The sequence below is a fragment of the Myripristis murdjan genome, chromosome 14 (assembly GCF_902150065.1).
Source record: "Myripristis murdjan chromosome 14, fMyrMur1.1, whole genome shotgun sequence".
Taxonomy (NCBI): Eukaryota; Metazoa; Chordata; class Actinopteri; order Holocentriformes; family Holocentridae; genus Myripristis; species Myripristis murdjan.
The window spans coordinates 37817416-37830971 of NC_043993.1; the positions used below are offsets into that span (position 1 = coordinate 37817416).

The window sequence follows — 13556 nt, forward strand, 5'->3', positions numbered from 1 at the left end:
TGTTGGAAGTGATTGCACTGAGTATGTGTTTGTAAGCAAGATACTTTGATGATAAATTTCATGTATGAGGACTGCAATTCAGTCCACTTTGTTGTCAGTGTCACAGTGAAACAGCTTTAATTTTGCTTTCAGTCAGTGAATTAAAACATGTTAAGGCAGGACATAGAAAGGACGATAAATACTGGTATATAATGACACGCCCAGTCTAAAGCTAAAGGAAAGGTCCGTTAGCCTTTATAGATTAATCACACATTTAGAGGTAACAGAAGGATCTCCTTATATGAAATATCTCTGCCACTCTTATATAAGGTCTATCTTATACACCTGAGGTCTTCAGTGATGACAGCTTTTATTCATAAATCCAGTAAGCGCAAGAGAAGGCCACTGGTCAGATGACAAGTGTAGAGAGCAAGTGTCTTTGATAGGTTTTGATAAGATTTCTAACTCAAAGAGAGCTTGGCTTTGCTCAACTCCTTTGTGATCTTGGTACTTTCTGACATCCACATGATGTTTGAAGTGGTGCAACTCTGTAATCACCACAATGCACAATGTCTTTTGTACCAAAGCAACTTCATATATTTGAATACATTTAGTGGGTGATTTCTGCTGTGGGGTGTGTGTGTGTGTGTGTCTGAACTTTATAAGACTATTGTTAACATCATTATTATCATATGTATTGTCACTGTGTCAGTTCGTCAATTACTAAACCAGTTAGACTCAAATAATCCTTAATCCACAGTTGTTTCGCTGGTTTCCGTAGATGGGTTTGAGTTACCATAGGAATATTAGAGAAATAAAAAATGTGCGGATACTGCAGTGGAAACCTCCAGGCAAGCTGGCTTGTGGTCAGGAAACTGTTTATGTTCAACTAATTTGATGCTTGAATTCTGCCAGAACTATTTGTGTTGGTGGAGCTGAAAACTGATTAAAGAAAATATTGCTAATCTGTTGTTGCCGATTATCAGTAACTAATGAATGTCATTGTTCACAAAACGGCGTATGACAACAATATCACACTTGAGATTGTATTGTTATACTTAATATCAACACAGCTGTGATTCGGTTATTGATAATGTCAGTAAAGCACGACCGTGATGATCTTAGGTCTGAGGCCTCATGCCCACATCCAAATCAAAGCCATGCTGACATTCAGTATATCAACGCTCCCTCTGGTGTGATATTGCTTAAATGAGTCTTACTACAACATGAAGTCAGTCCTTACAGTGATAAGATAGTTTCCCCCTATGTGTAAACATCAGGCTTCCACAGGACAGGCCTCTGATGGGGACTGACTAACATAATTTAGTCCCAAAAACAGTATAAGAGTAAAAAATAATAATGAATCTCTCTCTCCCTCTCTCTCTCTCTCTCTCTCTCTCTGTATATACACTATATTACCAAAAGTTTTCGCTCACCCATTCAAATGATCAGAATCAGGTGTCCTAATCACTTGGCCTGGCCACAGGTGTATAAAATCAAGCACTCAGGCATGCAGACTGTGAAACAAGACATTTGTGAAAGAATGGGCCGCTCTCAGGAGCTCAGTGAATTCCAGCGTGGAACTGTCATAGGATGCCACCTGTGCAACAAATCCAGTCGTGAAATTTCCTCGCTCCTAAATATTCCACAGTCAACTGTCAGCTCTATTATAACAAAATGGAAGCGTTTGGGAACAACAGCAACTCAGCCACGAAGTGGTAGGCTACGTAAAGTGACGGAGAGGGGTCAGCGGATGCTGAAGCGCATAGTGCAAAGAGGTCGCCGACTTTCTGCACAGTCAATTGCTACAGAGCTACAAACTTCATGTGACCTTCAGATTAGCCCAAGTACAGTACGCAGAGAGCTTCATGGAATGGGTTTCCATGGCCGAGCAGCTGCAGCCAAGCCACACATCACCAAGTGCAATGCAAAGCGTCGGATGCAATGGTGTAAAGCATGCCGCCACTGGCCTCTAGAGCAGTGGAGACGCGTTCTCTGGAGTGATGAATCACGCTTTTCCATCTGGCAATCTGATGGACGAGTCTGGGTTTGGAGGTTGCCAGGAGAACGGTACATTTCAGACTGCATTGTGCCGACTGTGAAATTTGGTGGAGGAGGAATTATGGTGTGGGGTTGTTTTTCAGGAGCTGGGCTTGGCCCCTTAGTTCCAGTGAAAGGAACTTTGAATGCTTCAGGATACCAAAACATTTTGGACAATTCCATGCTCCCAACATTGTGGGAGCAGTTTGGAGCGGGCCCCTTCCTCTTCCAACATGACTGTGCACCAGTGCACAAAGCAAGGTCCATAAAGACATGGATGACAGAGTCTGGTGTGGATGAACTTGACTGGCCTGCACAGAGTCCTGACCTGAACCCGATAGAACACCTTTGGGATGAATTAGAGCGGAGACTGAGAGCCAGGCCTCCTCGACCAACATCAGTGTGTGACCTCACCAATGCGCTTTTGGAAGAATGGTCAAAAATTCCTATAAACACTCTCCTCAACCTTGTGGACAGTCTTCCCAGAAGAGTTGAAGCTGTAATAGCTGCAAAAGGTGGACCGACATCATATTGAACTCTATGGGTTAGGAATGGTATGGCACTTCAGTTCATAGCATGAGTAAAGGCAGGTGAGCGAATACTTTTGGTAATATAGTGTATATACACTACTCACAAAAAGTTAGGGATATTTGGCTTTGGGTGAAATTCATGGAAAATGGAAAATGTTCACAGTACAGTGATATTATATCATGAAAGTAGGGCATTTAAGTAGAAGCATACACTGGTGATTTCCTCATCTCAAACAATTTATTGAAACAAAAGCCAACAACAGTGGTGGATATACCACAACAAAAAATGTCAGTGTCAATAACTTGTCATGTGCCCTTAAGCATCAATTACAGCTTGACAACGACGTCTCATGCTGTTCACAAGTCGACTTATTGTCTGCTGAGGCATGGCATCCCACTCTTCTTGAAGGGCGGCCCTCAGGACATTGAGGTTCTGGGGTACAGAGCTCCGAGCCTCTACACGGCGACTCAGCTGATCCCATAGGTTTTCTATGGGATTCAGGTCTGAGAAAGTGCAGGCCACTCCATTTGAGGTACCCCAGTCTCCAGCAGCCGTTCCCTAATGATACGACCTCGATGAGCTGGAGCATCAAACACCTGATGTGAATTTTGCCGTTAAACTCCTTGTTAGAGAACAGCAACTTGTGCAAAAAGTACTGAAAAATTGAACAGTTGGACATGTGAATTCAAAAGTTTACAGAAGGGGACATTAAGTTCACCTGTAAAGGTTATAATGCATTTTAGGTTCATCCTGAAATTTCACCCGAAAGCTGAATATCTCTCACTTTTTGTGAGTAGTGTATATATAGATATAGATTTTTTTCAAACTCAGAAACAATATATGTATATATTTTTTCTGTTTTTCTGTTTTTTTTTTCTGTTTTTGTTTTTTTCTAAGTTTCTACTTTATTTGAGGCTCACAGTAGAGAGAGATAGGAGAGGCAGGGGAGAGAGAGGGGATGAAATGCAGCAAATGACCAGGGATCAGACTCAAACCCAGGCCGCTGTGGTAAGGACTCAGCCTTGACAAGTGGTACAGGCTGCAACAGGTGAGCTACTGGGGCGCCCCCTCTTCTGGGATTCTATTATTTCTCATGTGTGCGTAGGTTTTCACTCATCCATGTCATGGTTACCCACACAGAGCTTAGTCAAGATCAACTGGACTACGTTTATAATCTTGAAGACCTTTCATTTCTATTCCAAGAAGCTTCTTCAGTTCTGACAGACTGGTGGGAAGTCCCAGGTTTTTAAACATGTGTTGGGATGTTATCCAGGTCGCAGAAACCACGGGATCGTTGGTGCTCCTCTCTGTTAAAGCTTCTTGGATGAGAAGTGAAATGTCTTCGAGAATCTAAACACAGTCCAGTTGACCTCAATTCAGCTCTACATGGATAGTATTTCTGTCGCTTCTAGGAATGGGTATTTCAGGCAAAAATATGGTTTGATTCATGTGGAACTATTCAACAATTTTTTAAATATCTTGGCCCATCCTATTGTCTTTGCCGTTTGTGAATTATGTGGCTGAAAAAAACAGTCATCTGACATAAATGCAAGAAATTTGAAAAAGTGAATTACAACCAGTATTTTTGTAGAAATTCTGTGCTTCATGCTATTGGAAGTCTTCACCCATGTGAAGCTGTTGTCCTTGCTTGCATGAAAGTTGCAGCGCTTACACTTGCCATGACCTCAAAGTCCAGACCTGGTGTTGGTAAGTTTGAGAAAAAAATTTCAACTCCCTAGAAACCAATTAGAAGTTAGGTGTCAGTAAGAAGCCTCCCCTGTCGCCTTATGATAACATAAATAATTCATTGCAGTGTAGAATGAGCCTCCAGCTCATCACTAATGCTCTAAGCGAATATTTACATCAGTGTCAGCTGTTATGTCACAAAGGGACTCACTCACTTCTTTTGTGTGGAAGAAGTCTTGAGTTGTACATGAAAAAGCCTGAAAGTTGGCCTTGCTCAAGTAAAGGGTGAGATAGATATTTATCTGTAATACTTTTATTCCTCTGCACCAGCCAATGCTTTGGGTTGGGATTTTGGAGATCAAAGGTCAGGGTCACTGTGACCTCTCGTCCTTCCCAGTCACATAAACGCGATATCTCAGGAACACCCTTTGAAAATTTCTACAAATGTGGAACAAACATTCACTTGGATTCAAAGATGAACCAGTGAGATTTTGATGGTCAGAGGGCAAAGGTCAAGGTCACTGTAACCTTTAAAACTACATTTCTGGACATAATCAGTAATTCATATGCTAATAATGACAAAATTCCACATGAATGTACTGTGGGGTACAATGATTAAGTATTGATATTTTATATCCAAAAAATTAAAGATCAAATTCACAGTGACTTCATAATGATCTGCAAAACCACTGTTCTGGCCATTTTTCAACACCATGACTCATCATTTTCATTTGAACTCCTCTCCTTGAATGACAACCAGGACAGTCCAGTTTCCCTGGTAATCCGCCACTTATTGGTTTATTGGTTTTGTAGAAATTGAGCCTCAGGTCATTATCTTTGCACCATGTCACCAAGTTCTCCATCAGACTTCTGTACTCCTCTGTAACAATACACTACGTGAAGACAGCATGTTTCTCACTGGAAATTGTTCACTGAAATCATACATGTCAATAGTGAAAACTTCCATTTCGCCAAAAAATAAATAAATAAATGATACCATTTATTAAATTCTTTCAAAGTCTTTAGTACAAATATAACACAGGAATACTAGTTATTCCTGAAACTCTAACCTGGATGGTGACGACTGGGGGACAGCATATTGGGTGTCAGGATGTTCCTGCAAATCCATTTTCTACCAATTGTCCAGGGCTGAAATGTGGTGATAGTAGGCTGAGGAAGCCAGTCCAGACATTTCTTTACCCGGTCACATCCTCCAGTTCCTCATGGGGATCCCAAAGCATTCCCAGGCAAGTCAGGATATATGATTCTCCCTGAGTGTCCTGGGTCTGCCCTGGGTCTACTCCCAGTTGATTGTGCCTGAAACACTTCGACAGAGAGGCGCCCAGGAGGCATCTGGAACTAGATGCCCGAACCAGATCAGTCACTTTCTATCAATTTGCAAGAGCAGTGGCAGCGCTCTGAGCTCCTCACCCGCTCCATGTGGGTGTGCCCAGCCACCCAGCAGAGGAAACTCATTTCCATCACTTGTGTCTGCAAATTTTTTCGGTCACTAGCCAAAGTTCATAACCATCGATGAAGCTTTGAAGAAAGATCAGTGTGTAACTTGAAAGCTTTGCCTTCTGGCTCAACTCCCTCTTCACCACAGTGGTCTGGTACAACAAACGCATGACTCCTGCCACCACTGCCCTGATCAGCCTTTTGATCTCCTGCTTCATTTTACCCTCAAATATAAACAGGACCCAAAGATTCTAGGACTACTCCATTTGAGGCAGTAACTCAATCCCAGCTCTGGGGGGACAAACCACCAAGTCTGAGGCCATCAGAGAACCATGGTCTCAAGATCAAATGGCTCACAGCGGCCAAACTAGCACCCCACACTCCTGAAGCTCCTTTTCAGCAGCTGGGTTAAAGGTTTCCCAGAGAGGTTGAGCAGAGTGATAACACGATAGCTGATGCACACTCTCCTGCCTCCATTTTATTTTTTGCTATAGATACACACGGAGCTAGACAGGAACGCCCACAAACGTCACATCCAGTTATAGACTGGGTGGAAAACAAAGCCTGAGCAACCATAGAAAACAACGAGCGGACAATGGTTAAGGGCTGCTGTGTGACGTTTTGCACATCGAATTTTGCAAAAAATCTGGAATTAAAGTTCATACATTTGCCAAATATAAACACAGAGCCCTTTAGAAGGACAAAGTGGTTGCATGCCATCCGCCGAGAGGATAAATCTGGCTGTCTGTGGAACCCTACCACACCACATGTTTGGGTCTGCGGTCTCCACTTTATTACCGATAAGTTTGTAAACTGCAAAAATGCATTTTGCTTCTTGTACCTGTATGAGTGACAAATAAAAATGCTGTTTAAGGTGTAGCTTTAGCTTAGCTTTCCTCATTCACAACACGGTTGTAGAACAGAATGTAACAATGTTAACTTCCTTGCTAACTTACCTTTATTTAACCAGTAAAACTAACTGAGACATGAGTCTTAGAAGAAAAAACTGATTAAGAGGTGGTTATTGGCAAACATCTGTATTGGTCAGCTCATGTGTCAAAACAACTACCTGTAATTCACTCAAATGAGCTCCATAAACATGATTAATTCATTACTGGCTCTTGCTGTTTGATATTAAGGTAAGTATAATTGAACATAGCTGTAGAAAATGTAATAGTGTCTCTTACCAGGCGACTCAATCAGATAGTTGTAGATATCTCCGTACGCGACCGGAGGCCATTGCGTTGGATCATCTGTCCGCTCCTTCACAAGATACGGACAACAATCGATTCCGATTTTGGTCAACTTTGACAGGTAGCGTTCTTTGTCGGCTGGCAATAAAGAATCAATGTAAGCCATTGATATTGATTTGAAAATCTCTATCTTATTAGAAAATTGGATTCAAAAATCACACTGAATGCATGGGAATCACTGAGAGCAAACCAAACTGACTAAGAGGTGGTTATTGGCAAGCATCTGTATTGGTCAGCTCATGTGTCAAAACAACTACCTGTAATTCACTCAAATGAGCTCCATAAACATGATTAATTCATTACTGGCTCTTGCTGTTTGATATTAAGGTAAGTATAATTGAACATAGCTGTAGAAAATGTAATAATAGGGAGTTTGAGCAACGGTGGGTTGTGCGGCGGCTACGGCAAACAGAAATGGATCTCTCCCGACGCTCTTGCCGTAGCTGTAAAAATCCACAGTAGTCATTAAGCAAACTGCCGTGACAGCGTTTTCCTCAGTGTTAACGCTGTGCAGTTTTATTAATTAAAAGTGTTACACTCATAGTGAGTGCTTTTCAAGTTTTTTTTTGCTATTCAAATGTATTGTCATTATGCCAAGTGCAGGTAGAGAGCAAAACGGAAAGATGTGTGCATTTCGGACAATAATTTAACGATTTAATTAATAATAATAATAATAATAATAATAATAATATATTAATAATAATAATAATTAATTATTGACAATTAAGCACACATCTGATCGGAGTGTGAAGGGATAGTTCAGTGCGTGACCTGCATGATGTGCAAGAACACATTTAATTTCAGAAATACGAGGAAAACTATTTAACTGACACGCCTATATCACGCGTTGTAGAGACTACGTGAGAATGATCCTTTCGCCATTGTAGATCAGGATACTACGGCAGACAACGCCGGCACGACGGCTGAAGTCTCGATCAGCAGAGCGCATATCCATTTCCGTTTGCCGTAGCCGCAGCACAATCCGCTGTTGTTTAAACTCCCTAGTGTCTCTTACCAGGCAACTCAATCAGATAGTTGTAGATATCTCCGTACGCGACCGGAGGCCATTGCGTTGGATTATCTGTCCCAAGATAGTCACAAGATACGGACAACAATCGATTCCGATTTTGGCCAACTTTGACAGGTAGCGTTCTTTGTCGGCTGGCAAAAAAGAATCAGTGTAAGCCATTGATATTCATTTGAAAATCTCTATTTTATTAGAAAATTGGATTCAAAAATCACACTGAATGCATGGGAATCACTGAGAGCAAACCAATGTTTTCCACCCAGGTGACTCCGCCCCCCAGCTATGACGCGCTGATGACACTACGCCGTGTGTATCTATAATGTTTCATTCACTATTTAATTTGTCGGACAGCCAAACACAGAAAACAATACAAAAAAACAAACAACAAATCTAATGTTATGGAGTCTGCTGGTTTGAAGTGAAAAAATTCTTCAGCATTGGTGGAGGTTTGTGCACAACTGCACTTTTGATGATGTGTTTCATTGAATCTTAACTGTAATTTCTGTCTCTAATCCAAATGTAATGATTGGGACATTAGTGTTAAGGGCAATGACTGTTTTGACCCAGAAGCAGAACGTGGACCAGTAGGCAGAGTAGATGAAGGTTTATTGTAAGGTAATGAGGAATAATGGCTGTGGTGATGAAGAAGAGACAGGTAGGCGGATGGCGGGCAGACCACGGCTTGCTGGAGGTGAGCGGAGAGCTGGCAGGTTGAAGGAGATGTGGACTTGGAGCACAGGAGATAACAATTACTTCAAAAACCTAACGCGAATAGTCTCACGAGAACAAACACGGAATGTATGTTACCACACTGGTAGACTGAACAATCTGGCGAGGAGTGACTGGAGAGCTGGGGTTGAAATACTGCACACTGATGAGATGATGAGAAGCAGGTGAGCTGGCTGGAGCCGTCAGGAGTGGTGGATGGAACTGTTGAGAGCCCAAGTGGATAGCCATGCCCGAAGACACACAAATAACAGGAGGAGAGAGAAAACACAGGAAACATAAGGAGGGGGAAAACATGAGCAACACAAGGGAAACAATGGGGAAAAAAAAAAAAAAAAACCTGGGGCCTGTACCATAAAACTGGATTAACATACCCGGGGTTTCTCTTAGTTATCTGGCTTCACTTAACCAGACATCCACAATCCGGATTTTCGGTCCCATGAAGCCGCTTATCAACTCGTTAATTCAACCCAGGCTTTTCCAATCTAGATCTGTGCGCGCTCACATAAAAACGGCGGTGTTTGCTGCATACGACCAATCGCAGACAAGGAAAAATCCACCTGAGCCGCATACTTTACGACGGAGGAGCAGACAATAATCTGAAATAAATACGAGGAATATAAATCCATCATCCAGGCAAAAAGCAACACAGCTGAAGCTGCCAAGAGCCGCAAGGAATGCTGGCAAAAAATCGCCAACTGTGTCAATGCGTAAATTAGTGGGATTATAATCTGACTTCCCCACCATGAGGGCACGAGTAGATCTGACTACAGTAACATTTGTGTGTTCAGTAAATGAATGTGTCTCCCACTCAGCCGTACACTCCTGCAGAGGAACTGGCCCTCTCTCACAGTGAGGGGCGACCCTCGCAGGGCCGCTGCCCTCAGTTTGAGTTTCGTCAGAATCGTCACTTTGATTCAACTGGTTTTGATATTTCATTTTATAAAGCATCTGACACCTCGTGCTTATTCTGCTGGTTAAAATATTATTTCACTGTCTCTTAAAGACTGTAAAACATTTGTCATCAACTCTCATGTGGACTTTTCAGGGCAGCCAGCCTAAATACTAAATATGAGCAAACTAATGGAAACCTAAAGGAGCCCAGAGGCTGGCGTGTATATTATCAGACTTTTATTTAACCCTCTGAATTAAATTCCACTCATTTATTTTCAAAAATATTTTTTAAAATCATTACATCATTTTACAAGGTCAATTTTTGGTTGGACAGATTACACAACCAGTTTCTAATTGGGTGACCATGCTGACATGTGATGGTGACACCTGAAGTGGGTGGGAGGATAAAGCTCATATACAGGATGGGAGGAAAGGCAACTCCTCCAGACCAGATCTGGTCTTGTGGATAACAGCATGATTTTTAACTTGCTGTCTGTAGTGTGATAGTTAGCAACAGTGTGGATGATTTTGTCCTTTACTGATCTCTGCAGGAAGGCATAAGTATCTCTAGACAGGGGATGATGCACTTTTCTTTGTGTTTCTGTCTTGTGCTCCAGTTACTGCAGAAGGCGGCAATAAAGACATTTTGTTCTTCAGAAAACTTTCAAGTATGTTGAAAATGCCAAGGACTAATTACAATAACACTGCCGGCCTGAAGTATCATACAACACAGGAAACATTACTATATGCCAGTCTGAGCATGGGGTCCAGCTGCATGTTCCTCTACATCAACAGTGTCCTGCTGTTCACCTTGAGGAGTAAGTCGGTATTTCGTGAAACCTCCCGCTACATCCTGCTGTATAATCTTCTTTTTGCAGACACTGTTTATCTGGGATCAAGTGCATTGCTTTACCTGTTTGCTGCTTTTCGGATAAAACTGACATTTTACATGTGCTTTGTTGTAATATTACCCCCGCTGCTCATGTGCTCAGTCTCGCCTCTAACCCTAACGGTGATGTCACTGGAGAGATTCGTGGCCATATGCTATCCACTGAGACACACTGTCATCATTACCATCAGAAGCACAGGTGTGGCAATCACTCTGGTGTGGCTCACCAGTTCCCTCCGCATCATCATTCGTGTTTTAACGCTATTATGTTCAAACTCTGAGTTCTTATTCAACCTGCAGATGAACGACTTCTGCTCCGAAGAGGCCTTGTTTCTTGTACCAATATATTATTATTTTGTCACAGCATATTCTGGCATTGTCTTCCTGTCTGCAGGTGTCACAATCATCTGTTCCTATATAGGTGTGACGCTTGTTGCCAGGTCTGCTTCAACAAACAAAGCCTCAGCCAGAAAGGCCAGCCAAACCCTTTTGCTCCACCTGTTTCAGCTGGGCCTGATCCTCATCTCCACTTTTCACTCCAACATCATCACAGCCGCTGCTACAATCATGGAGAGATCACATGTTTTACGGCTTTCCAGCCTTTCCTTTATTTTCCTCACCGTCCTCCCCAGGTGTTTGAGTACTTTGATCTATGGCCTCAGAGACCAAACCATCAAGCCATTCCTCATACAACATCTATGCTGTCAGTGGAGATGCTCAGCTTTCCTGAACAAAGCAAATGCTGGTGAATAATGTTGGAAGTGATTCACTGAGTATGTGTTTGTAAGCAAGATACTTTGATGATAAATTTCATGTATGAGGACTGCAATTCAGTCCACTTTGTTGTCAGTGTCACAGTGAAACAGCTTTCATTTTGCTTGTAGTCAGTGAATTAAAACATGTTAAGGCAGGACATAGAAAGGACGGTAAATACTGGTATAGAATGACACGCCCAGTCAAAAGCTAAAGGAAAGGTGCTTTAGCCTTTATCGATTAATCACATATTTCGAGGTAACACATATATATGAAATATCTCTGCCACTGATGTATAAGGTCTATCTTATACACCTGAGGTCTTCAGTGATGACAGCTTTTATTCATAAATCCAGTAAGCGTAAGAGAAGGCCACTGGTCAGATGACAAGTGTAGAGAGCAAGCGTCTTTGATAGGTTTTGATAAGATTTCTAACTCAAAGAGAGCTTGGCTTTGCTCAACTCCTTTGTGATCTTGGTACTTTCTGACATCCACATGATGTTTGAAGTGGTGCAACTCTGTAATCAGCACAATGCACAATGTCTCTTGTACCAAAGCAACTTCATATATTTGAATACATTTAGTGGGTGATTTCTGCTGTGGGGTGTGTGTGTGTGTGTGTGTCTGAACTTTATAAGACTATTGCTAACATCATTATTATCATCTGTATTTTCACTGTGTCAGTTCGTCAATTACTAAACCACTTAGACTTAAATAATCCTGAATCCACAGTTGTTTCGCTGGTTTCCGTAGATGGGTTTGAGTTACCATAGGAATATTAGAGAAATAAAAAATTTGCGGATACTGCAGTGGAAACCTCCAGGCAAGCTGGCTTGTGGTCAGGAAACTGTTTATGTTCAACTCATTTGATGAACTATTTGTGTTGGTGGAGCTGAAAACTGATTAAATAAAATATTACTAATCTGTTGTTGCTGATTATCATTAACTGATCAATGTCATTGTTCCCAAAACTGGATATAAAAGCAATATCACACTTGAGATTGTATTGTCATACTTAACATCAACATGGCTGTGATAATGTCATTGATAATGTCAGTAAAGGACGACCGTGATGATCTTAGGTCTGAGGCCTCATGCCTACATCCAAATCAAAACCATGCTGACATTCAGTATATCAACGCTCCCTCTGGTGTGATATTGCTTAAATGAGTCTTACTGCAACATGAAGTCAGTCCTTGCAGTGATAAGATAGTTTCCCCCATGTGTAAACATCAGGCTTCCACAGGACAGGCCTCTGATGGGGACTGACTAACATAATTTAGTCCCAAAAACAGTATAACAGTAAAAAAAAAAAAAAAAAAAAAAATCAATATCAATGTCTCTCTCTCTCACTCTCTGGGCCCTATCTTGTGCCACCCGCTATCCGCTGCCACTACCCGCTACCCGCAAATTGCGGATTTAGGAACTTCCGCTATCCCTAAACGGTATCTTGCGCCACCCGCTACCCGTTATCCGTTATGCCGACTGCATCATTTGAGCCTGGAGGTGCGTCGTGGGCGTGTTTCATGCGCTATCCCTAAAGTTGCTATCTTGCGCACACACGTTAGGGATAGCGGATAGCGGGTTGTCAGGACCACCCGCTATCCGCTATCCCTAAAGTTTGGGCTGTTAGGAGAGCGCGTCCAGGCGGCTTCAATGCACGCCCCGACGGAGCCTCGCCACGCACACAGTCGGACTGATACCGGGACGCCGCCGGAATGGACTGAGTATATTACTCATATAGACTGTTTAGAGGAAAGACTGTTTTAATTGGACACTTACGCCAGCACGTTTTATTGTTTTATCATAAGCCAGCAGCTGTGCTATATTTTTATTTTTAATATTTTATTTGCCCAATCTACCTTGTCAATAAATTAGTTTACACATAGTTCCACCTCTGCCTCTTGTGTGTCTGTGGTGTGGCCCGGGGATTTTACTCAATTAGTACAACCTTGTGACACGTCCACTTGGACACATGTGGCTCCACCTCCCGAATTAACTCGCCTATAATATAATATATAATATGTATATAAAGCCAACTTGCTTTAGCCTCAGTAGAAGCCCTGAGAAAATCTACCTCCCTCTCTCCATCGCGGGTTTAGGATTTAGGATTTAGAATAGCGCATCCTGCCCTTAAAGGCAATGGCACCTGGCACACTGATTGGTTTAGCTGGCGTAACGCCCAAAACACACCTATGCATAATATAGCGGGTAGCGGAGGTGTTTTGCGGATAGCGGGAGTTGCACAAGATAGCAACTTTTACAGGGGAACGCCTCTTCCTAAATCCTAAATCCGCAAATAGCGGGTTTAGGGAGTCTG

The 13556-nt window shown here is 42.2% G+C and overlaps 1 protein-coding gene across 1 annotated transcript; it reads left to right on the forward strand.

Moving 5' to 3' along the window:
* Positions 1 to 10354: 10354 nt before the first annotated feature.
* On the forward strand, positions 10355 to 11236 carry LOC115371056 (odorant receptor 131-2-like). Its single transcript, XM_030068171.1, has one exon. It carries the CDS (start codon positions 10355 to 10357, stop codon positions 11234 to 11236), a length of 882 nt encoding a protein of 293 aa, XP_029924031.1.
* The last annotated feature ends 2320 nt before the right edge of the window (positions 11237 to 13556 follow it).